This window comes from Muscardinus avellanarius, assembly GCF_963383645.1.
Source record: "Muscardinus avellanarius genome assembly, chromosome: 7".
NCBI lineage: Eukaryota > Metazoa > Chordata > Mammalia > Rodentia > Gliridae > Muscardinus > Muscardinus avellanarius.
In genome coordinates this window covers 11,682,999-11,708,133 of record NC_137793.1, presented here as the reverse complement: position 1 = coordinate 11,708,133, position 25,135 = coordinate 11,682,999, and the positions used below count along the sequence as shown (strand labels likewise).

At 41.9% G+C, this 25,135-nt stretch overlaps 1 protein-coding gene across 7 annotated transcripts in view; it reads left to right on the top strand.

Annotated features, from left to right (window-relative positions):
- The window catches only part of EBF1 (EBF transcription factor 1), a gene marked incomplete at both ends in the record, with an annotated part of 425,505 nt that overhangs the window by 20,015 nt on the left and 380,355 nt on the right, over positions 1-25,135 (top strand). For 6 of the 7 annotated variants that reach the window (XM_080699123.1, XM_080699120.1, XM_080699126.1 and 3 more), the window contains one exon: positions 8,088-8,156. The exons of the other annotated variant lie outside the window; for it this stretch is intronic. In XM_080699123.1, the coding sequence (XP_080555249.1) occupies positions 8,088-8,156 (69 nt within the window). The remainder of the gene's footprint in view (positions 1-8,087; positions 8,157-25,135) is intronic. 7 annotated transcript variants of the gene reach the window in all.

The window sequence follows — 25,135 nt, the reverse complement described above, 5'->3', positions numbered from 1 at the left end:
GATGATTTGGAGAGGCTCAAGGAGGTGCTGAGGCCGCCGGAGAGTTTTAAGGGGGTGGAGGAGAAAGGAGACGGAAGCTCTTGCAAGAAGGATGCTGATCAGTGAAGACATGAACTCTAAAGAAGGAGCAAGTGTATGTGTGTGTGTATAAGATATATGTGTATATAGAGATGTCTGTATATATGTACAGATATACATATATGTGTGCTTATACACACATATATACATGCATGTACACACACATATACACATAGGTATATACATATGTACACACATATATACTTGTTCCATATATGTTTACATATTTTATAGACTTAAAATATGTATTTTAGTATGAGAGAAAACTTGATAATGCTTGGAAACGCAGACAATTAAGTAGGGAGTGATGAGGAGTCAAGAATGAAACGTAGAGGAATCACTGGAGAGGAATCTTAGGTGGAGGGGAAGGGCAGGCCTCTAAGTTCTAACATTTGAGTTTGTTTTCTGAGGACAGATAACTTATTTCAAGATGCATGAGGAAGAGAGAGGGTAGAAGAGGCTTGGTGAGATGCATTCCTCAAGAACTGTTTATATTATGGATTCCTTAGAATCTAGTCATTCTTATAACCATTAATCAGACTATTCAGATAATCCCCATATCTCCTTCTCCAGTGGCCTTGGGTAACAGCGAAGGCATTTTTTTTTTTATTTTATGGAACTTAGTTTGAAATGATGTGTTTCTCTAGTTGCAAGAGACTCTACTGATAGGAAGTTAGTTTGTGCCCGAGACAAGGATCTGTAGGTCTTGTGATTAGGGAACATTTAGATGTTTCTTGCCCTGATTTGTGAATTGGTGAGTCAGCTACTAGAAAGGTGCCACCTGTGTCAGACTGCTAAGGCAGAGACTCCTAAATCTGCTTTTCTCTGAGCGAGCATAATTGTTTGGGAAACACGTGATATTGCAGGAGAAAGGGCTGCTGTTCTATTCCGCAGAATATGTACTTTACCAGAAGTGGGGAAAACGACAGCTGTCACTGGTCACATGGCTGTCATGTGGGCTACCAATTAGGAAGAGATGTAAATAGTGGTGGCACTTGCCTGCTCTTGAAATCCAGTTCTGGGACAGAGCAAATCAGGAAACTCCAGACAGCCCCAAAGATGCCCACTGTAGGGAGCAGGTGCCAGTGCATTCAGGCACAGAGAATAGTGGGTGAAGCGTCTATCTCAGGGTAGGGAGGATGTAAGGATGCTGGTGTCTTCTTTTTTTATTTTTTGATTTTAATTTTTTAAATTTTTATTGGTGCATTATATTCATACATCATGTTGGGGTAAAAAACTTGTGTGTACAGACATGTAACATCACTGATTTAACCCCTACCCAATTCCCACCCCATTCCCTCCCCATTCCTCCCTCCCTTGCTTGGCTTAGTGGTGGACTTCGATATGTTTAAGTACTTTGTGTGTTTTAGAGATTTTACTCTTCCTCCCTCCTTTTTCCTCCTTTAGGTTGTCTTGTTTGCTCCTCTATAGGATTTCCTTTTTCATCTAGAGTTCCTCCTATGACCCATCTCTCCCTAACTCTCACATATTAGGGAAAGCATCTGATTTCTTATTTTTTGTGACTGACTAATCTCAATTAGCATAATGTCCTCCAGTTCCATCCATTTCCCTGAAAATGATGTATTTGAGTTTTTTTAAATGGCTGAGTAAAATTCCATTGTGTACATATCCCACAGTTTTGTAATCCATTCATCTGCTGATGGACATCTTGGCTGGTTCCATAGTTTGGCTGTGGTGAATTGTACAGCGATGAACATAGATACACGTGCATTAGTTTGGTAGTTTGGTTTCTTTTCTTTTGGGTAGATACCCAGAAGTGGTATTGCTGGATCAAATGGTAGATTTGTGGCCATTCTTCTGAGGATCCTCCATACTGTTTTCCAAAGTGGTTGCACTAATTTGCAATCCCACCAACAATGTTTTAGAGTTCCCACTTCTCCACATCCTTGCCAGCATCTGTTGTTTGTGTTTTGAATGATGGTCATTCTAGTTGGAGTTAGGTGAAATCTCAGGGTAGTTTTGATTTGCATCTCTCTGATTGCCAGTGGTGTCTTCTTTATTAACATGGTAACGTTGGGTGTTAAGTGTTTTTTGCAACTGTTTAGCTTGTTGGATGACTTCAGTGTGAGCCCTCTTCTGCCTTAAACACCAGTGAATTTGTTTTCTGTTCAGCTTGTCCTTTGTTAATGCCTTGGTTCTCTCTCTTGGACCGAGGTTGGTAGGAGGAAGGATTCACATGGGCAAGAGAGATGGGGTGATGTGAAGGACAGCTCCTCGCTCTGCTTGGTTCTGGGGAGCTACAGGGAGGTAGATGAAAGCTCAGGATAAAAACACCTTCCTTCTTCTCCTGGTTGAGTTTTCAGGTTTTTTTTTTTTGTTGTTGTTGTTTGTTTGTTTTGTTTTGTTTTTGTTTTGGTGGTACTGGGGTTCCTGGAAGTCCTTTTACCTCCGGGCTACACTCCCAGACCTATTTTTTTTTTACATTTTTATTTGGAAACAGGGTCTCCTAAGCCAGGGCGCGCGGCTGGCTTCGAACCTGCATGATCCTCCTGTCTCTGCCTCCCAACCGCGGGGATTACAAGCATGCGCCACCACGCCTGGCGAGTTTTCAGTTTTTAATAGCAAAGTAATATTGCAATATAAAGCACAATACTGAAGAAGTGTGCAAATAAAACACATTCCCTTCCCCACCACAGGATCTACTCTCTACAATTCAGCTCTTTGAAGTTTCCTATTCATTGATTCAAAAAAGGTTCCCAGCTGGGCGTGGTGGCACACTCTTGTAATCTCAGCATTTGGGAGGCAGGGACCGGAGGATGGCGGTTGGTGGACAGCCTCAGCTACTAAGCAAGGTCCTTCGCTACTTAGTGAAACCCTGTTTCAAAAATAAAGAATAAAAAATTTGAGCTGGGGGTGTCTCTCAGAAGTAGAATGCCCTGGGGTTCTATCTCCCTAGTACTGAAAAAAAAAATTAAAAAAAGGATTCCTGAAGGCTTGTGTGCTAGGCTGGGCTCCAGTTGCTGGGGACATGGGAAGAACCAGTCTTAGCACTGTGTTCTTGTGGGGCATATAGCCAAGTGAGCGAGGCACCCAATAAAGGAAGAAAAATAAATATGAAATGTAACATAGCGTAGTGCTGCAAAGAAAGGTGCAGCAGGAGGAGGAGCTAGAGGCCTCTGGGCTGGTGGAGAAAGAACTCTCCAAAGCAATGGCATCATTTAGATACTTGAGGGAATGGACCAGGCTTGTGAAAAATTTGATTTTCCCTTCCCTTCTTTTCTCTTTCGCTCATTTATTCTACCCCCAGAAATGAGATTATGCTACACATACCATTCTGCCCCTGACTTCTTTTCAATTCAGGATATAACATAGAGTTCTTTTCATTGAAAGTGCGTCAAATTCCACCTGCCTTTCTGTGCACTCACAGAATTCCCTATATTCCAAGGCTGGGCGTGCGTATGCCCATGCGCATGTTCATAGGTATGACGCACACACACGTGTGTGCATGCATGTATCTTAAGACAGATGTATGTGTCTTAATGGGATCATTCCGCAGATGTTGCTTTGTGGCTGCTGAGTGGCGGAACAGAAGCTTGAGGATCCCATTTTGGGAGTAATGACTATGGGTGCTAGTGACGTCACCCAAGAATCAGAAAACCTGTTGAGCCATTTTCTATACTTTGCATAAAGTTCACAGATGTCGAGCAATCCCTGGCCCCTTCACTTTTACTGTCTTCTACCTTTATTTTGCTTTATTCCTATTCTACCCTTTGTTTTGTATTCTACGTTTTGCATCTGTTTCCCTTGGTCCTTTGGGGCACAGCAGAGAGGCACTAAGGTTAAATTCCTCTTTTTGCTCCTCAGGATTATTTTTATTTTGAGGAGATGAGGACCCTGGTTAAGTTAAAGGACACATCTCGGGCCTAGTGTGGCATTTGCTTTGGGAGGTGGTTTAGTGTGTGGGGCGGTGGGGTGCACCTTCCTTCATCAGCAATGTCTACCCAGAGGACCAGGGGCTACTCTATCTGTCACCCTCCTATGCACCTGGATTGTCTTTGCTCCTAGTCCATCCTATTAATTCATAAATTCATTCATTCATTCATTCATTCATTCATTCATTCAATACTTTATGTTATCCATTAAGTAAAATTGACAGTTTGGTTTGGGGTGGTGACACAGGCCTGTAATCCTACAGCTTGGGAGGCGGAGACAGGAGAATCCAGGCCAGTGAAGACCGGCAGTAATTTAGACTCTGGTGATCCCAGGATTTGGGAGGCTGAGACAGGAGGGTCTCAGGTTCAGGGGCAACCTCAGAAATTTAGTGGGGCCCTCAGCCATCTAGTGAGATCTTGTTTCCAAATAAGAAATGAAATTGGTCTGGGGGTGTAACTTGAGAGTAAAATGCTTCTGGGTTCAACTCCCAGTACCACAAAAAGAAAAAGAAATGGACAGTTCTTTCCTTTATATTAAGCACTTGAGTTAGAAGTGGGAGAGAAAGACCTAACCAAAATATGCAAACATATGTGCGCAACAATGTAATTTGTATTTTAAGTGCCCTGCAAGAAAGACACCCCGTGAAAAGCTCCTCTAGGTCAAGGGTGGGGCGTCAGGGCAAGCCTCCCTGGGGAGGGAGGTGTAAGCTGAGCTCCAGGGCCCAGGAGAGGTCCCCTGACAGGGGAGGGTTGGAGGCGGAGCTCGCCAGCTGAGAGGCGGCCTAGGCCTGGACCTGAGGTCTGGTGGACATCAGAGAGATGGAAGTTGGCTGGCGAGGCTGGCAGGCGGCTGCCCTGCCAGGGATTGTTCTAAGTGCACTGGGAAGCTGTCCACAGGGCTGGGGCTGTGGCATGACACAGTCCCATGGACATTTCGAGAAGATCACTGGCTGTTGGAGAGGGTCACAGTGGGAGCAGCAGGACCAGTGGGAGGCTATTCCAGGAGTCCAGAGAGAAGCGGGAGTGACTTGGGTGAGGATGGGGATAATATTAGTGTCTGGGGGTGGAACCATATCTCACAGGTACATTCTTGTCCACAGTTTCTTTTCTCTTTCTTTCTTTCTTTCTTTCTTTCTTTCTTTCTTTCTTTCTTCTCTCTCTCTCTCTCTCTCTCTCTCTCTCTCTTCTTTCTTTCTTCCCTTTCTTTCTCTTTCTTTCCTTCCTTCCTTCCTTTCTTTTTTTTTTTTTTAGGCATAGGAGATGGAATCCAGGGGCATTCTACCTCTGAGCTACACCCTGAGCCCTACATTTTATTCTTTATTTTGAAACAGCGTCTCACTGAGTTGCAAAGGGCCTCACTAAATAGCTGAGGCTGTCTGCAAACTGAGATCCTCCTGTCTCAGCCTCCCAAATGCTGGGATTACAAGCGTGTGCCACCATACCCAGCTTGTCCACAGTTTCTGTCAAGCATATTTGAAGGGGCCTGGAGGGCATTCCATCCATCCAGGCAGAACCGTGGTGAGAGTGTGGCCATCAGGGAATGGAATAGTCCATTGCTCTGTGTGTGTGTGTGTGTGTGTGTGTGTGTGTGTGTGTGTGTGTGTTACCGAGGGTGTGAACCCAGGGTCATTCTACCACTGAGCTATATCCCCAGCCATTTTTATTTCCTTTTTAATTTTGAGACAAGGTCTGGCTGACATGCCTAGGTTGGCCTGGGACTGTGATCCTCCTGTCTCAGTCTCCCAAGTTCTGGTTTTATAGGCACCTGTACTCAGGCCCCTCTTATCTACTTACTATTTTTGAAAAGGAAAATGAAGCCAGGCATGGTGGTTCATGCTTGTAATTTCCAGTACTTGGGAGGCTGAAACAGGAGGATGGCAAATTTGAAGCCATTTTCAGCAGCTTAGTGAGGCTATTGGCAACATAGTGAGACCCTGTTTCCAAATAAAATATAAAAGTAGGTCTGGAGGTGTAGCTTGGAGGTAGAAGGCCCTGAGTTCCATCCCCCAGACACCCCCCACAACAACAACAACAACAACGAAAGGAAAAATGGGCCTTTTCTTTTTTCCTATCATTTTCCCTTCTTGGGTAAAGGAGACCTCCTCCTCCTCCTCCTCCTCCTCCTCCTCCTCCTCCTCCTCCTCCTCCTCCTTCTTTATGAAGTACTGGGGATGGAACCCAGGGCATTCTATCTCAAGCTACACCCCCAACCCTATTTTTTATTCTTTATTTTGAAACAGGGTCTCACTGAGTTGCAGAGGGCCTCACTAAGTAGCTGAGGCTGTCCGTGAACCGCAATCCTCCTGTTTCAGCCTCCCAAATGCTGGGATTACAAGTGTGCGCCACCACGCCCAGCTGCCACTCTGTTTTCTGATATATGTTCCAATGACTTGTTCTTCCTTCTTCCCTGTTTCTTTATCTGTGTCTTAGATATCATGGGACTTTGGGCCCTCCAGCCCCAAAGCCCCCATAGAGCAGAGCTGAGGCCCAGGGGAAATAGTTGCCTCTGAATCACAAAGGAAAGAGATGTCATGAGGATGGTGTGTTTTCTAGGGTGGTGACAAAGAAGGTACAAATCTTACCATTGATTCCTGAAGATCCGAGGTGTAGACAGAATTATCAGCAAGTTTGGAAGCTGATTGCTGATTTTCTTCTCCAAGCTCTAGTTATAGCTAGGAAAGACACTTCCCGTGTTTGGTGAAGGGCTTCCCGTCCTATGCAGTACTGTATATCTGGGGCCTGAAAAGTTAGTTCTCAGCTCTCTAAATTTAGGCTGTATGATTCAGTAAGTCACAAGCTTTATGGTGTGTACACAAATGTGTGTGTGTGTGTGTGTGTGTGTGTGTGTGTGTGTAAGAGGAGGGAGAAAAGTGCATATTTTGTTTGTGTGTATGGGAAATTCTAACCCTTGCTTAACCTTCCCCACCACCTTAACTGACCAAACATGTGCTTTACTGGTTTATCCCTGGATGTAACTAGCAAGGGGACACATTTGCTATTTGCAAACATGTCTCAGAGGATAGTTTTTTGTTGATAGTGGCTCTTCTCAAGAACATGATTTTTTTCCCACCTTTTAGAAGTATCTCAGTTAAAAAAAAAAAAGCCGGGTGTGGTGGCGCACGCTTGTAATCCTCGCGCCTGGGAGGCAGAGACAGGAGGATTGCGCAGGTTCGAAGCCAGCCGCGCTGGCTTAAGAAACCCTGTTTCCAAATAAAAAAAGTATAAAAATAGGTCTGGGAGTGTAGCCCGGAAGTGGAAGGGTTTCCAGGAACCCCAGTACCACAAAAAAAAAAAAAAAAAAAAAAAAGACAGTAGTCTTCAGGTCTCATTTTGGCGGTGGTGCTTTCTTCAACCTTGGGTTTTCTTTCCCTGGCCTGATCAAGAATACCCATTGTCAAGGCTGTGCTAACCATTGGACTCACTTTTATGGCCAGTGATGGCCATATAAAAACTGGTGGACTGAGAATGTGCATCTCCACTGTGTATGTGTGTGTGTGTGTGCGCGCGCGCATGCACGCGCGCATTTGCGGTGCCTCTTCTTTATTATGTTTTACCTGTATTCTCATGAAGATGTTTCAAAAGCAAACTGTTCCTGCTTTAGAATTTGGGGGAAGGCTGTCGTGAAGGAAATGCCACCCATAAAAGAGAAAGGAGCAGAGAAAGGAATCCACTTAATACAAGATGACTGGAGGGGGGAAATCACTCAGCCCTCATTATTGACGCGTTCCACGCAATTAGCGCGATCTTGAGGGGAGAACGTTTGAGCCACCCACACCCCTGAATATTCTCATTGGGTAGATGTGATAATCATGCACTGAACTCTGCCAACATCGGCCAGTGATGGAGAGACCCCATCTTAGGGCTGTCATGCGTGGCTCTGCGAGAGCCCCTGTCCCTCCCTCCTTCTCCCTCCTCTGAGCCGGGAGAGGTTAAGCCTGGCCATTAACCCATAGGCGACCCACGTAGAATTTTCTGTCCCAGGGACCCGCTGATTACCAGGTATGGCTCCGTGGTAATTCTAGCATTCGCAACCCAGCAATTTGAACCTTCTGTCCGCGTACATGACGATTTTACATTGTAATGATTGTACTAAAGCCTCTCGCTTTTGCTTCGTAGCCGCTGTTGTGACAAGAAAAGCTGTGGCAACCGAAACGAGACTCCCTCAGATCCAGTGATAATTGACAGGTAGGGACCACTCTCCTTTCAATGGATCCTTATTCCTCGTTATAATGAAACACCTGCCTTGTGTCGCTCACGGTGAGGGCGAGGCGCGCCTGTGGCCGAAACCTGCCTGTTGGTTGTGACTTCGGTGGGGCCGAGCTATCGCTGTTCCTGGGAGAGCCAAATAGGATGTTCTTTGGAGGCCTGATTCTTGGCTTGCTCCGGTTTTGTGTCTGATTCATGCTCCTAAAGAAGATTTTTTTTTTCTTTTTCTTTCCTTCCTGACTTTCTGTGGCTCAATCCTCACGCTGTGCCAGGAAGCTTCAGAAATAAAATAATAATAGTTTGTGATTTATGAAATGTGGTTGGGTGCTTATAAATATTTAACTTTTATTTGAAAAATGTTTGAATCATTATCACTTTTAGCTACAGTAGTTCTGTTGGATGTAATCCATCTGCATTTTAAGGTTTTATTTATGCATAAAAGCAGTTTAAAGGGATCCGTGCACCAAGATTTTCTGCTGTTATTTTCCGGGTTTAATTGTAGCTCATACTGTATTGTAAGTTGATTAATTTATCCTGCTTGTCTTAATTATTGTGTTTTTAAACAGATCCATATTACTAATCTGACATGACCAAGTAAATCACTGTAGAACAATAAATCTGTTTTAGTCTCTCCGTGTGCCATTTCGAGTCAGTGTGCGCACACATTATGCCGAGTCGCATTCCAAATATTCATTTTACATTTTAATTATTGAAATTCATTGTATGGAAACACGTATGGTAAACCATTTGTTACGTAGCATTACTCATTGGGAGCTAAATGGCCTGGAAGCTTTATGGATACTGTCAGTTGTCATCTAGGAATAGAGCTAGCATCTTCGACTTGCTGGAGAAAGACTTGCTCCTAAGACTGACTGAGCCCGTCACAGAGGAGATCAGCAGCCATACACAAGTCCCTTTTGGGGTTCTGGTAATATTGATTTTGACAACAGCAACCACAAAGGAAATAATAACCAACCTGTCTTCCCAATTATTCATCTTTTTTGGACTTGATGGATCATTTTTTCAGCTGGAAAAAAATTATGCAAGGTGTTTACTTTGGTTTATTGTAGTTAATGTGAAAAGATTATTGGTTTTGACCTATGGGATTCTTCAGGCTTTAACCTGATATCAGTTGCCAAGTAACTTTATAAAAATTAGATTTCAATTGGATATCTTAATAGGCTTTCTCTCACTAATAGTCATTAAGATGTACTTGATGCTTGTAGTCATGTATTTGATTCTAAGTTAAAATCTGTGGAGGTTTAATGGATAGCGACGTGGAGTGCTGGCTATAGAATTAGGGTAGCATGTTTATCTGCCAGAGCAGGTATGCCCTCATAATTGCTTTTGCTGCCGTGGAAGATAAAATTCTTCAAGTGAATAAGATCAAAATAAATAAAATTCTAATGCTGCTTGTTTCACAAAGATGTATCTTCCCCAAAATACCATTTCTCATTTAAGCAAGTTTTTTTTTCTCTCTTTAAGCAAAATGTTCTGATGAAATAATCAGCCCAAATATTCCCTCCAAGCTTTGAAACTATCAGTATTTTGTCCTCCTATGTGGTCTCTCTGGGTATAAATGATGACAAGAACCTTCCTTACCTTGCCACTCTTGATGAAAACATTTTTTTTTTTTGCTTGTGAATGGGTTAAGCTTTTAAGTTCTTCGTTTGGTTTTAAGCTGTGACTCTGATACGGGAGGCTGATATGACTGTGGTTTGAATAACATTTGATTTTGACCTGTTCTTGTGGGTTGCAATGGCATAAGAAATTTGACTCAGCAGTGCTGTAATTAGCCGGCCCGTGTGTTTGAAACAGGATTGTGTTACCTGGATCGCATTAGTGTGGCTTCAATTGTTACCGCCTAGCATCTGTCCCAGTAGGGTACTTAAAACCTTTTCTTGGCCGGGATAGTTCAAACAATTTAGGCAAAATAAGTATGCACTTTATGCTGTTGGTGGCTTTAGAGATATTACTCATGACATTTATCCTTTTCATTTTCCCCCCCACTTTTGGCCAGACAAAATAGAAAACGGTGTGTAGTTAATCTCATTCTGTTAAGATAGGAGTACTTTAAAAACGGCTGGAGTGCAGTGTTCTGTGCACCGGTCCCACCATATGTGTATCTGCTGACTATTGCCCCTGTCTCTCACGAACCGTCTTTTCACGCATGGATACCAGTTGATATGCAAAGCCCCGTTTAGCTATTTTTATTTGCATCTGAGTTTTCAGAATTTATTTGCCCTTCAGCCTGCCAAAGGCTTTTAAAACTCCAGCCCTGTCTGGGCTGATACGTGAAACTTCCATTTTTAACAACGAGAGAAGAAAATAGCAACAAGGAAAGAACACGAGAAAGGGCAAAATAGAAAAGATTTTTCAATCCCATTAAATTGCTGCAAAGGGAAAAAAGTGAAGGCAACTGTGTTTGAATTTCATAATTTCCAATTTCATTCTCTATTACTGATTGTGTAATACGTGTTTTGTGCTTAGGGTTTGATTTGCGTTCCGATTTGTGGACGTGAAGCCTGAATATTTTGTAAAAAGAGGTGACGGGGCCTGCATTCCGTAGTAGTAGTAACTGCTTTTACAAGATGCATACAGTATGTAATTATACGAGATGAGGGTTCAGGCAGTCGTTGCCTCAGGATTTCTCCGAGTTTTAACATGCAGTTACCTTTGGAGCACCAAGGATTTTTAGTTCCTTTGCTTGTCCTTCGGAATTTGGAAGAACAGTGCTATTTTTATCAGTCAAAAGACATTAGGCGGTGGTTATTTGGGAAAACTATTTATAGGAGAGATGGAAGAGGCTTTCTGGTCATACGGCAATGGTGCAGGGCAAGCTATTTCTGTGTAGGATTTTGGCTGTATTATTTGCTGCTAGTGATTTGGGGACATTGGCTTGGCATATTTTTGTCAAGAAATGGAATTAACCAAATCAGCAGTTGTACGCTGTGACTTAGAAAAGGAGTTTCTACCTCCTTCTAGTGGCATGCGGCAGAGTCAGAAAACTGTGACCCAAATTCTTTTCTTACCATCATGACAATTTGTCAAGTGACTTTAAAAAAAGTTCATAGAAAAATTGCTGTAAAATGGAGAGAGTGTACATCTGGAGCTGACTGCTAGGTTACACTTCTGCTCGATGCCAAATGGCTTATTAAGAGTAAAAAAAAAAAAAAATCCAGCTTGTGCCCAACGATCCACATATTTGGGCTGTGCAGACATGGGAAAAGTCAAATGTTTAATGTTTAATACCTGATGACCAGGAACTAATAACAGAAAATTTCATTATCATTGAGGGTAAAGGCTACGTGTGGTAATTATTGTTAAAGTAAAAAGCAAAAAATGACTTCCAGTTATTGAATTAAGGTGGAGATTGATTTAACATATTCACATGCAAACTCATACTTGAATTTAAAAGGCTTGCAATAAAAGTCCTGTTTAGAAATCGAATAAATTGTACTTTTATTAGTACATTGGATATCCTTGTGTCCTAACCTTTTCCCTGGGAGTTATCTTAGTTCAATAAATAAAACCTCATTAGACTATTCCCATTTCAACGAGTTTATTAAATTTTGCAGGAGTAATTAGCATAAACTGTGCTAATTTTTCTGGAAGACTAATGAGGGAGGTTCTTAATTAGGTTTACTTTGTAAGAATCAGAAAAGAGGGGTAGTGACAAAAGTCACATAGGGTAGTCTGAATTGGGAACCCAGTTTTTCTGAGTCTATAAAAAATTCTTTCCTTTTCTATATGGAGACTTTTATTTTTATTTTTTTTTTTACAAATCCTTGAACAGTATATATTAAGAGAGAAGACTGTTATTCCATTATCTAGTTAGAATTAGCACCCTTGCCTGATTTGTTTCACCAGACTCTTTTATTTTTCTAAACTATCTTTGAGTGATGACATGGATAAAGAGACTTGCAGAAACATTTTTCCCCACTGAAAATTGTACTCTAGAGTTCACAGTGCCCTGATATTTCTGGTTAGAATATGTTGGATGGGGTATGGGAGGCCTCTCAATTTTTGTTTGTCTTTAATTTAGAATTGGTGTGATGGATGAAATAGTTTGACCACTATAAGGAGAAATAGAACCCTATTCTAGAGTTCCTTGTACTGCAGATACTTAGCTATTAACAAGTGGATTTCTTTTTGAAAGGATGGAAATAATAAAGGATGAAATTTCTTCCCCAATTATATTCTCTTATCTCATGTAAATTTAGATGTACTCCTTTTGGGGTGTCACGAGGCTCAAATAACAGACAAGTTCATCAAAGCCCATATTTAAAGCATGGATTTTTTTAAAAAATGTCAATTAATACTATTCTCATGATTTGGAGTTTGCTTGCCATGTATTTTTTTTCCCATTTATAAGAATCCTGTGTCTATGTTTATAGCTATAGCATTTAGGCCTTCTATGATATTTACAAATACACAAATTTTGTACCATGAAAACCCTGTTTGGAATTATTTTAGGCCACATTTACCCAAGGTTCTCCCGAAGAGGAAAAAAAAAAACCCTCTATATTTTGCTTTTTCCACGATTGTCTAAAGATCTTCTACATCTAGATCTTTGTCACTTAGGTAATACTAATTGGGTTTGTGTCGTGTCTGGTGTCTGAAATAGAATGTCCTGTAAGGAAAACATTAGACTGTTCATTATACTTGTTGAGTTTATGTGATGTGCCTTGTTCACATAGAAAACCTTAACCGCCTTAGGATTGTTGAGAGAAAAACATTTACTGAAGACCCATTCATTTAAGAGTTAAAAAGGCTTTTCAGAAAGGTGCAGTTTTATCACCACGCTAATTTTCTAGAGTAAATTGACCTTCATATATTCCTAAAACCCCTGTGCTCATCCGTGGAATAGGAGAACTTCACATAGGTCACACATACGTGTTTTGTAGTAGTGGGTGGAGTGGGTATGCATTCCTCTGAGATTTGGAGGGCCCTTCACTATCAATGGCGAGCCACAACATTCATTACAATGCCCTTTCTTTTCTGTCTTCCAGAGAGTCCTTAACTAGCACAAACATAAAGACCCACTTTTATTAATGCTGCCAATGAGGCTTTTTGTCAGCTTCATAACTTCGTTTCATTACACATTCAACTCATACTATTTTTGTCTTCATCCATCCGGGTTTCAAAGGACCAACCACCAAACACAATCACTCTACGTATACACACACATCTGTCTGGGTCATGAAGAGACAGAGGTGTAAATGCATTTCTCAGAGCTCTGATAAACCTTTTATACCACCTGATTTCCTAACCTTGACAGCTCGGTTAAAATAAAAGGAAGAGGAATTCACTCTTTAAAATCGCCCCAGGCAGGATAATTGCTGTCCTTTTGGTTCCTCTGAGAGGTTTACTTTTTTTTCTTTTCTTCCAAAAGTGAAGAGGTGGCCTCCATACAGAGCATGAATTTACGGTTGTTTATTAACCTCAGTATACTTAAGCATTTGTTTTCTCAGTGGGAATTCATATGTGATTATTAGCAATGAGCCTTAAGCGAGCATCATTCTAAATTTTATCACATATCAGATAACACCATTCTGAATATGAGATGAACCCAATGCATTGATGTGCCGTTTTCTACTGTGATAAGAAAATAACTAACACAATAAGCTAATAGCAGTCTATATTCCATTTGCTATCTGCTATTCTCAAATACACAACCAGGATACATTAAAATGCATTTCAAATATGCTGACAATATATCATAATGCAAAGTACTTTTACATGGTATAATACCACTGCAGACACTGTATAATGAGCAACCGTGGTTTTCCTGTAAAGGAAATAATGGAGCAACTTCCAAGAAATGTATTTAACAGAGCTTCAGAGAATCAGCAGTGTGTGTGTGTGTGTGTGTGTGTGTGTGTGTGTGTGTGTGTATGTGTGTGTGTGTGTAAAGGGGCCTGGGTGTCAGTTCCTGGTGCAGGTTTTTATTCTATGTCATCATAACTTTGCTTTTGTAATGATCCTGGATAAATACAGAAAAGCAGGACAAAGTCCTCTGTGCCGTATTAGCACTTTGTGTAGCTTATGAGGATAGGTACATCCATATATAGAGATTACTTTTTTTTTTTTTTTGGTACTGGGGTGAAACCCAGGGACTTTTCTACCTCCAGGCTATACTCCCAGCCCTATTTTATACTTTGTTTAGAAACAGGGTTTCACTAAGTTGCTGAGAGCCTCACTAAGTAGCTGAGGTTGGCTTTGAACCCTTGCAATCCTCCTGTCTCATCCTCCAAGCTCTGGGATTACAAGCGTGCGTCACCACGCCTGGCTTCGGAGCATGCTTTTGTACTTTTCCAAAAGAAGTTGCTTACAATTGAAAACAAACCAACACCACCCCCCTTCAACTGTAACTCCATGGATAACAATTCGCTTCACATCTCCCTACTGCTAGTACCCAGCCAAATTCTACTAAAAACCTACCAGATTTAAAAGATGCCATTTGGAGGGTCTAGCGTGAAGAGTTGGTATTTTGGTCATTTTAATTTCCATGAGATATTATCTAGTCTAGAACTACCATTCTTCTTTCTCACCCTTATTCCCCCTCCCGGTCCTTTCTTAACACACGGTGTAACCGACACCGTCCAGGACAATATGAAGTGACTCAATACTCCTACTCCAATTGATGAATTATGGTGAACAGTACAGGTTTGTCTTTGGTTGCTTGCTGCCTTTAAAGGTGTGGGGAGATGTAGATAAGTCTCCCTTGCAAACTATTTCTCCAGTTACAAGCTTTTGTCCAGCAGCAAATGCAGGTTTTAACACTACAGCGCTTATTATAATCAACTTTTAATTCCCCTAATCCTGCTAAAATGTGGAGCTGAGTGTGTTGTGTCTGTGTGTGGTTGTGTGCACTCATACATGTGCATGTACTCTATGGGGAGGGGAGTTAAACCCTCCCCCAACAATGGCCATCTTTTCCTAGGGGGGAGGGGGTTACTTACATTTAATGAAGCAAACTAGTAAAACTGATTCTGGGGATGGACAAGCCATTGGTAGTCCATCCCTGCCCTACGTGCTCCGCTGTCTGCGGGAACAGAGTGGCCTTCGGTATGCTTTGGAAATTTTTATTTTTGAAGGTAAAGTACTTGGTTCCAGTTCCAAATATGCATATGCCTCAAGCCCTACTTGTAACGTCTTAACTACACCAGCTGGATCCCACACGGTAACTTCCAAAAATGGCAGCCGGTAAATACACATCCCGCTAACTGGGAGGCACGATAGTTTTATAATATAATATAAAGTAATGGTGTTAGCCGATACCTCTTTCATAAGATATTTTCCCTGCTTTTGCCATATGCTCCAGAACTGCCTCTCCCTCACTGGGCCTTTTGATTCCTCTCAATAAGATTATTTCAAATACTCTAATCCTGAATCATTGACATGAATCCCAAAGCCCAGTGACATCTAATAGATGCCTCTTAGCTTGGCGTTTCCTCTTGTCCCTTGCCTTTTACTTCTCTTTTTACCTGACAAAAAGCTTATGGACACTTGGGCTCTGTCTCCCAGGAGCAGCATGGGGGGCTCCTCATGAAATATAAAGGAGAAAAAAGGACTGACAGAGGCCCCATAAGCTACAGAGTGAAGGGCCAGAGATGAAAAGTAAATGCCAGTAAACCCTACTCTGTACACCCACTTGTTCTTTGACTGTTTTCCTTAACACTTTCAGCACCAGGGCAGGAGGGGGTAAAGAGTGTAGTAATCAAAGAGCACAGGAGCATTTTAAATCTGGAATAGCCGCCTTACATACTTTACAGGGTTTTCTTTAGCAAGAGTCGCAAATTTTGGTTCATGTAGAGGTTATGGCGATGTTCTTTTTTTTTTTTTAATGCCCTTTTAATCTATATCAAGACTCTCTAAGGAACTTTTTCTGCTCACTCTTTGCACAATTGACCAAATATTGATACTGCGGGTGGGGATTGGGTGAGCAGGGTGAACATTGAGGGCACAGGACACAGCAAGCTCGAGGTTGGAATCACTTTTTCTTCTCTTTCTCTCTTTTTTAAAAATCAGTGCATTGAAAATGTTAAAAGTGGGCTGGTAGGATGTCTTGTATCTTGATGAGTTGTTTCTTTCTTCTATGGCATCGTCCCAGTCAGTGCCACAAATAATACTCTACCTGTGTGGAATGGTCGTGCACAGTGACTAAGACACTGACGATTCTCCCAGGAGCTGCACTGCAGCCAAATACTTTTCTGATGGTCAGAAGGTCCTTCTCTCCACCTCCCCAGAGCAACCCTCGATTGACAAGCGCTTTTTTTTACTCCAGGTGTGGATCAGATGCTCACTCTTTGCAAATGATTTGTTATCATTCATTAGAAAAAAATTGGGAATCCTTCCTTTAAAACATGCTTCCCATTCATTGGCCTTCCAATATGCTAGTCCTATCTTCAAATATTATTATTATTAATATTTTTATTTAAGCAGGGAGCGGTGGCGCACACTTGGAATCCCAGTACTTGGGAGGCTGAGACAGGAGGATCGCACGGGTTTGAAGCCAACCTCAGCTACTTAGCGAGGCTCTCAGCAACTTAGTGAGACCCTGTTTCCAAATAAAACATAAAATAGGTCTGGAGGTGTAGCCCAGAGGTAGAAAGCCCCTGAGTTTCACCCCCAGTACCACACAAATATTATTATTATTTATTATTAAAAGTTTTGGGCCAACTATTGGCTGAGGTTTCCTCACAAATTGGAACGTTAGTTTGAAGAACTCTGGATTAGTGCCAGGTTTGGTTACACACACACACACACACACACACACACACACACACGTGCATACACACACATGCACTCATACATGCACACATATGCCCTCATTACAAAGACAAAAAGAAAGTGAAAATGAACATTCTCTTATTTATTAGAAAATTCACTGGAAAACAAAAGTTGGGTAAGATTTCATTGGTCATCTTTGAAGCTTTTACCAACAGTGGAGAAAACATAACAATTTTCTGCCCAATTCTGGTGTTTTTTTAAAACCAGATTCGAATCTCAGAGGTAAAGTGTCCATCTTAGAACATCTGCAGAAAAATGGAGCCCGTTTTTCCTGTGGCCACCGGAGGAGGAGTGCCCTTCTGGCTAACCATATGCTCCCATCAAGGCCGGCCTCCTAGTTCTGGCTCAGGAGCACCTTAAAACAGAACAGAATCCCAGACCACTGTGTGGTTGATGGTAACACACATTTCAATGCTACTTACAAAGCTTTAGAGCACTTTAAGGCGTAATATACCAGACAATTCTCTTCCGCAAATGAACTCAGTTTGAAAGATCTGCAAAGTAAGACATGCAGCCTATGGGACCATTTACCTTATTAGTGAAAAAGCAAGTCATTAGAAGCCACAAATCTCCTAATATGAGCCAGATTTCCCCCCCCCCTTCCTCATTGCCTAGTACAAAACACAATTTTCAGTATTTCAGAATGTTTCATTTATTTGACTTTTTTTTTTTTTGGAAATTCCAAATTCAACCTGGGTTAGCCTAATCACATTCATCTAACCAATTTTCTTGGTTGATACCATACTTAATTTGGGGGATTAAAATGGTAACAACAAGACACATAAATGGCTGTGCCCATCGCTGGAACAATGTTTGAGTTCATGTGTCTTCTTCATTTCAGTGAACCACCATGTCTCATTAGGGAAAAAGAAACAAAAATCGATGGGCAATCATCAGAAAGAAATCCGGACAGGGTACAGTGTGATAGGAAAGGCTTGGGTTTGGAAGTCTGTTGGCTGAGGGATCGAATCCCTTCTCAACCTCAGGGCACTCAGTTTTCCCATCTTCAATTTGGAAGGTACTTAGAAAGAAAATGCCTAGCAGTGGACTAGGCACATATTGGGTACTTAAAATCATGTGGCTCTGCCGGGCATGGTGGCACACACGTGTAATCCCCGTGCTTGGGAGGCAGAGACAGGAGGATCATGTAGGTTCGAAGCCAGCCACGCGTGCTGGCTTAGGAGACCCTGTTTCCAAATAAAAATGGAAAAATAGGTCTGTGGCTCTGGAAATTTGAACAGGCTCTATTCCATGTAAATTTTTAGTTTTAATTAATCATCACCATGGACCTTTCTTACCAGCACAGTTATCTTTATTTATTTATTTTTTTTTTTGTGGTGGGGATGGAACCAGAGGCATTCTACCTCCAAGCGACACCCTCAATCCTATTTTTTATTCTTCATTTTGAAACAGGGTCTCACTGAGTTACAAAGGGCCTCATTAAGTAGCTGAGGCTGTCCTCGAACCACAATCCACCTGTCTCAGCCTCCCGAATGCTGGGATTAGAAGCCTGCGCCACCACGCCCGGCTCACCAGCAGTTATCTTGCTGAAGTTAATCAAGGTAGCTAAGTCTTTTGGGAATAAAAAGTTGTTCGTGTTTTTTCTTTCTTTAAATATTTATTGAACTTCTCTATGTCATGCACAGTTTCTAGGAAGTTATAGAGAAAAGACCCATAGAAATAAAAGTCAATGTCACCACGCACCTATTTATTTATTTATTTGGTGGTACTGGGGTTCCTGGAAACCCTTCTACCTCCAGGCTATGCTCCCAGACCTATTTTATACTTTTTCTTTGGAAACAGGGTCTCTTAAGCCAGTACGGCTGGCTTCGAACCTGCGCGATCCTCCTTTCTCTGCCTCCCAAGCATGGGGATTACAAGTGTGCGCCACCACACCCGGCTCAATGCACCAATTAAAAAAAAAGAAAGTAAATGCTAGTAGAGTCAGGCATGGTCCCTGGTCTCATGGAACTTGCTCACTCTTAGTGTTGATAAAAAAAAAAAAAAGGGTGATGGCAGAATAAATTGGCATAGTAATAGTAAGTGAAAACAATGTACATGTAGCTTTCTATTTCTATTATTTTTAAATAAGATCGCTAGGCCAGACTGGGGTCATGATCCACAGGAAAGATACCCGTGGGCTGAAGCTGCCTTTCTGCTCATACCCAGTGGCACTGAACTTGGGCACACTCTGCGGCTTCATTGCCATCCTCTAACCTTGCAGGCTGTGGAGTCAGAGCAGCCTGGGATCACTCCCTACTCTGCCAGCACCGTGGGTCTGTGGGCAGCGTTAACTTCCTTGAGCCCCAGCCTCTCCATTAGTAGGAGAGGGATAGGAGTCAAGTTGGAGTTTCTGCAGTAGTTAGAGGGTGTTGGTGAGTTAGACATAGACACCACCTCCCAAGCACTTAGCATTGTGTCTGTACAAAACACCTATCCCGTAGGGCAAGGCTGATGTTTTTAAAATAAAGACTGGCACCAAGAGATGGCTAAGGCCCTTCCCATCTACGGAATTCTAATTTGTGTGTGTGTGTGTGTGTGTGTGTGTGTGTGTGTGTGTGTGTATGCGTGTGATGTTGCTGGCACAGCAAGGCAGATGAATCCTTTAGAAGGTAGACTTAGGTCTCCTCCTAAGAAGGCGGTGACCGGCGGGTGTCCCCAGCACTCAGGATAACGCCTCGCCCATCTGGAATAGAGGCTTAGGTTAAGTTTTGGGGAAATGAAGAGAAGAAGAAAAGGAGCTAGAAGTACAGTTGTTGAATCGGCCAGTCTCATCTCTTCGCCGGAGACAGGCTTGTTATAACTACACAATAAACTGAAACGGCAGTGCCATTAAAGAATGATGAGAAACAGAAAGTGTAAGATGAAATATTCAATTTGTTACACTTAAAAATGTTAATCTTCCCGCGATTACCATGCAAATCTCCTCACTGCCTAACTGTTTAATTGATCAAGTAAATCACGAAGCAGACAAGTAAGTGAAAAACCCGCTGTTGACGGTCTCACAGTGCACACTTTCCAGAATATATTCTGCTAACTAGTACGTCTATTACATATGTTAGCATGAATAATAAAAAAAAAAAACACATGGATGTCGGCCAGTCGGGATATCTTGGGGAGTTTGGGGGGGTGGGGGCTCGATTCTTCAGCAAGTCGGCATATTTTGGGGGGAAGCTCTGTTCTTTCGTAGGGGCAGCAGGATGGTCTCTCCTTATGTCAAACATGAAATGAGTGTTAACGTGTTTTAGCGGAGCTTTTGTTTTATATAATGTCAGAAGAGTTAAGGATTCACCCTTTTTCCTCTTTGGGGTGGAAGTATAGTATTGACATGCTCCTTTGGTGATTGAAGGGTTAATCAATTCTCTCTGCATCCCCCCACCCCCAATCCCATCATGTGCCTGGTTGATTCTGAAAGAAGGGGCTAGGAGTTGCCCACAGGGTATCCCTTGTCTCGGCCTTCTTCAAGGCCACCTGGGCTGCCGGGAGCTTGCCTTCTGTCCTTAGGACACAAAATCCAATCAGGCGCCTGGTCTGCCAGCCTCTCTGACCTGTGCACCGTGGAGAGGGAGGAGAAAGAGAGGCGCTTCCACTGGATAGGCTGCATCTTTGTGGCTCTAGGGGCTCCTGTGTCCACTGGAGGAAGGAAGTTCCCCCTTCTTTTCAAGATAAGGTGTCATTCATGAGCGCAGTGTGCTGAACTAATCAGGTTAATTGAGAGGCCCTGAGTCGTCTCCACTGAGCTCCTCTCTTTCTTCCTGTTCCAGGCAGATAGGGCAGACAAGACGGCTAGCTTACACATATTTTCAGTTCTCTCCCCAAAGCTCATGAAACTCTGGAGGCGGGCGGAGAACGTAGGCTCGGGCGAATGTCATTCAAGCTCTCTGAGCATGGGGGTCTTATCGTAGAACAGCGCAGCATTAAAACAAAACAAAACAAAATACAGTCAAGTAACGAGCTCTTCTGCAGATCGAAAAGATAGAGTGCCTTCGAGTGTCCGATATTTTTTTAATGTTAAAATGATCTCCACGTTTCAGATCACTCGGGAAAGATGGTTGGTGGGAGAATTCAGTTGGATTTCTCCCTGGCTATTTTATTTAAGATCGAAACTTTAGAAATATCTCGGCGTGGTGTGTCAGCAGTGACAAGTAGCTTTCCCAGCCTGGATTCAATTCTTTGGTTTCAGAGGGGCACACTGCCCCCTCCCACCTCCAGCCTCACTAATCGTGTCCCTGGGCTCCCCCTGGAGCAGCTGGGGGCAGAGGAGACGGAGGTGCAGGACAGCACGGGGCTTCCTTCTCTGTCTCCTCCACTCCAAATGATTTGTCAGAGTTTAATTTTAAACTCTGTCATTAACTATTCTTTCCTTCTACCGTACATCTACCCCCACCTTTTTTTTTTTTTCTTCTTGGAAGTTCCAGGAATGACTTTAATTATCTCCACAATCAAATTCTCATTGCTGCCTCTGTGAAAGTGTGTAGTCATAGATTGCAGGGATTATTTTCTTTAGCACTTGGGGATAGAGAAACCGGTTGTTTCAAAATGAGAACCAGCTGGTTCCACAGAGCCCTCCTTTAATGGGGAGCCACCCTGTACACAAAGCCTCTGCTCAGGTCGGTCATTACAGCAAACCCCAAATCAGCAGTGTTTGGTCTATCACCCTTTATTAAATGTCGCGCGAGGAGTGATTTAGCCGATATGATAATGATAATAATTTTAAAAAAGTCAACACACCCCGCATCTTTAATTTTTGCCTGAGCTAAACACTCAGGTTTGGAAAGAACATTTCTCAAACTTCTTCCTACGATAATTATAATTGTAGACCTGCTTTCCCATGGATGGCTCCGAGACATGACTGTGTGTTTGTGTGGGTTGCTTTAACCCTCTCTAAATCTAGAAAATAAAATTAAGCTCATCTTTCAATGTAATCTTTTATCTGACAAGCATAGTAGACAGATGAAAGGTAGATAGCCAAGTGGTAGGTCCCATTAATAGGACCAATTGGAGGGCAGAGATAACTGCTATTATCAAACATCTTTTATGCCATCCTATGGAATAAGGCCGAGGGTGATGTACCATGTATATTTTGCTGTCTTTCTAGCTTGTGGAAATTCGTTTGTTGTCATACCTGGTTAATCTCTAGCAGCTCTAACTTTAATATGAAAGGAGAATACTTCCACTATTTGTCCAAAATACTTCTGAAGATGGGGAAAAAAGCATAAAAGACACAAAGCCACAGGAGATAGTCACTTATGAGAATAATTTGTTTTTGGAATCCAGGTTGCATTTTCTGGGGGATACAACATTTATTAAATCAGAGGCCGAGACTTGGAAAGCATCTTCATAGAGTTAAGAATCTAGTTCAAATTTGATCTTAAAGATGTGAGGTTACCTTACATGACTAATAAAAGAAGTGCCTTTTAAAAATCACAACATGTTCTTTTATATTAACATCAGCACAATAAAGTAATCCAAGAAAGGGTCAAGATTTAGAAATTTATTCTCACAAGGAGTTTGATCAGTAAACTGAGTGCTGGTGTATGCACTTTGAATTATTTGTATTTTTAGAATTTCCATATTGAAACAGGGTTTGGATAGAATCTTATCTAATGATGTTGTGGTGGTGGTGGTGGTGGTGGTTTTGTTTATCAGTTACTTGGTGTCTCTTTAGCTCAAACTAGGATTCCAGTGTATCTTTCCTGTGTCTGTCTACTCAAAAAAAGATTCTGTGGGTTTTTTAATATAAAAAACAAATAACTGTTATATTTCCAGTCACTCAAATTTGAACTGAATTTTACTTCCTGTTTCAAAGGTCAAGGCAGGCTGACCTCAACAGCAGTGTGGAGGCTGCTGAATTATTCATATCATTGACTTTGTGTCAGCTTCCACATTTGTGGAGAGGGATGTTTTATTCATTTATCTCATTTAGGGTTCTTCTCTGCACCTGTTTCTACCATTAAGTACCCTGTAATTTGCATTTGATGCTAATTTAGTTTCATATCAGCCTGGTCCCCCCTTGTTAATTTAATTTTCTAAGACCCTTTTCATTACAGTAGAACTGTTTTCCTCTTTAAAGCAAACATCTATACAAGTAATTGTATAAACTGCCTTTTAAATAATATCTTTTGGAAGATTCCATCGTTTAATTCCTTAATTCCTATAATTAGCCATGGTTTGATTAATGTTTCAAAGGGTTAAATTAAAATGCAGAATTACTCAAATACATACTTGAATAATTTCTTATATACAGCCACATTAGCCTTGTGGTGTTCTTCCTGATAATTCTCAGAACAGAATGTCTTAACAGCAGTAATTTTCTTTATTTAGAGTGCTGTTTAGTTTACTAATAGTAGTTTCTCTCAAATCACTGCACTCTCAACATTACCTGTGAAATGTTAGCTTTTTCTTTCATCAAATTGCTGATAGACGGGGGCCTAAAAATGTTTCTGCAACATTAATAATGACATACCCAAAATAATCAGGGCAGAATTAGGTCCAATTCCTTGATCTGTGCTAGAAGTCTGGTAGACTGAATTTCAAGAAACTGAATTATATTATATGTCGATTTGTCTTCTTACCAGGTCTTTTATTTCTTTCTGCCTCTCAGAGTTAGATTGCTGGGATTTTGTCAGCCTCCCAGAGATGGGTTTAGCAAGCTTTCTTTCATTTGGGTCCATGGACACCCACTGGGTTGTGGTTGTCACCTAAACACTGTGGAAACCAGGAGTACATTGTTTGAAGCGGGTGACTGAGATGGTGGGGGCCTTAGTGGGATTGGCCGGGTCCAAGGGATGTCTGGTAAAGACTTGGCAGTCTTGGGAACCAGATAGGTAGGCCCTCTGATTGGTGATAAAGAATTATACCCCTGTCCTTTCCCTACAACTTGGCATAAGTGATCAGCATTCCTCTGAGGCTCCCTTAGTGGTGGGAATTAAAAACCCCACCACTTAGTGGTGGGGTCAGGAATCATTACATCAAGTTCTAAGATGCATGGAAAATATCCAGAAGAGAAGTTGCTGCCATGGCTGAATGTTACTAAGAAATTATCCCAAACTCTATGTGTGACCCCTCTCTCTGTTGGGTTAAATTAGTTTGATTTGTTATGCTCTAGGGATACCAAAATGGTGCCATTGCTTTGGATTTCCAGAAAGACATCTCTGAGGTCTCTTGAAACTGGAGTTTGAAGGGGACTTCTCTTTTTCTCTCAATTATAAATAATTCCTGGGGACCCCTCACTCCCACCCCCTTACAGCGTTATCATTTATAGAACTTCCAGATTCATCTATATCATCTCAAGTTTGGGCCAAGCAATGGCTGGATCCTTCCCAAAGGATTCTTTTCAGCAGGGCTCTTCTTTGGTGTATCCCACCAGTAAATTTTTCAAATTTTATGGTTTATTAAGCTAGCTTTGTGCTTGTGCTGATGGACCTAAAACAGCACGAGAGTTTTTAGGAGTGAAACACAGGATCTTTATTCACTAACAAAACATTTACTTACTGACACTCCGCCCCCTCCCCAGTGTAGATGGTCTTTTCAGTTTGAGCAAGTCTGTGAGTTCCACCAGAAGTCTCCTCAAGATTTGATTAAATAGCTGGGTTTAAAAACAATAAAGAATATTTGTGGAGCTCTGAAGAATGCAGGAAAGGTTTTCCCACCCAACCCTGGCTGATGTTTGGAATTCCATGGTCAGGATCTCATCTCTAGCTCAGAGCCTTTCAGATAGCCAGCCACACATAAGTTTGGGAAGGCCAATGCTTTCAATCTATCCCTCATTTATCTCATAGAAGGAATGAAAGATTGTATATGGGTTCATCTCTTATCAGCGTACAGAGCTCTTTGACCTAGGTTATTTTAGTTTCCACAACAATATTGTGAGATTGGCAGGGTTTTTCCTACCCATTTCATGGATACAGAGAATGAATAGCTTAGGTTAAGCAAGTGTATCACCTAGACACGTTTTGGGAAGAACCCAGGTTCTTGGAGGAAGAAGCCAGGTTTCCATCTGAGCTGAACGGACTCTCAGTGATTACAATCAGGTCCCTTCATTTTATAGATGAGAGAACTGGGGCCAAGAGAAGCACAGCAACCTTGCCCAAAGCTCTAATTAGCCTCAGAGCCAGGACCATAAGCCAAGTCCCTGGCTCTGATTCCAGTGGCTTTTCTGC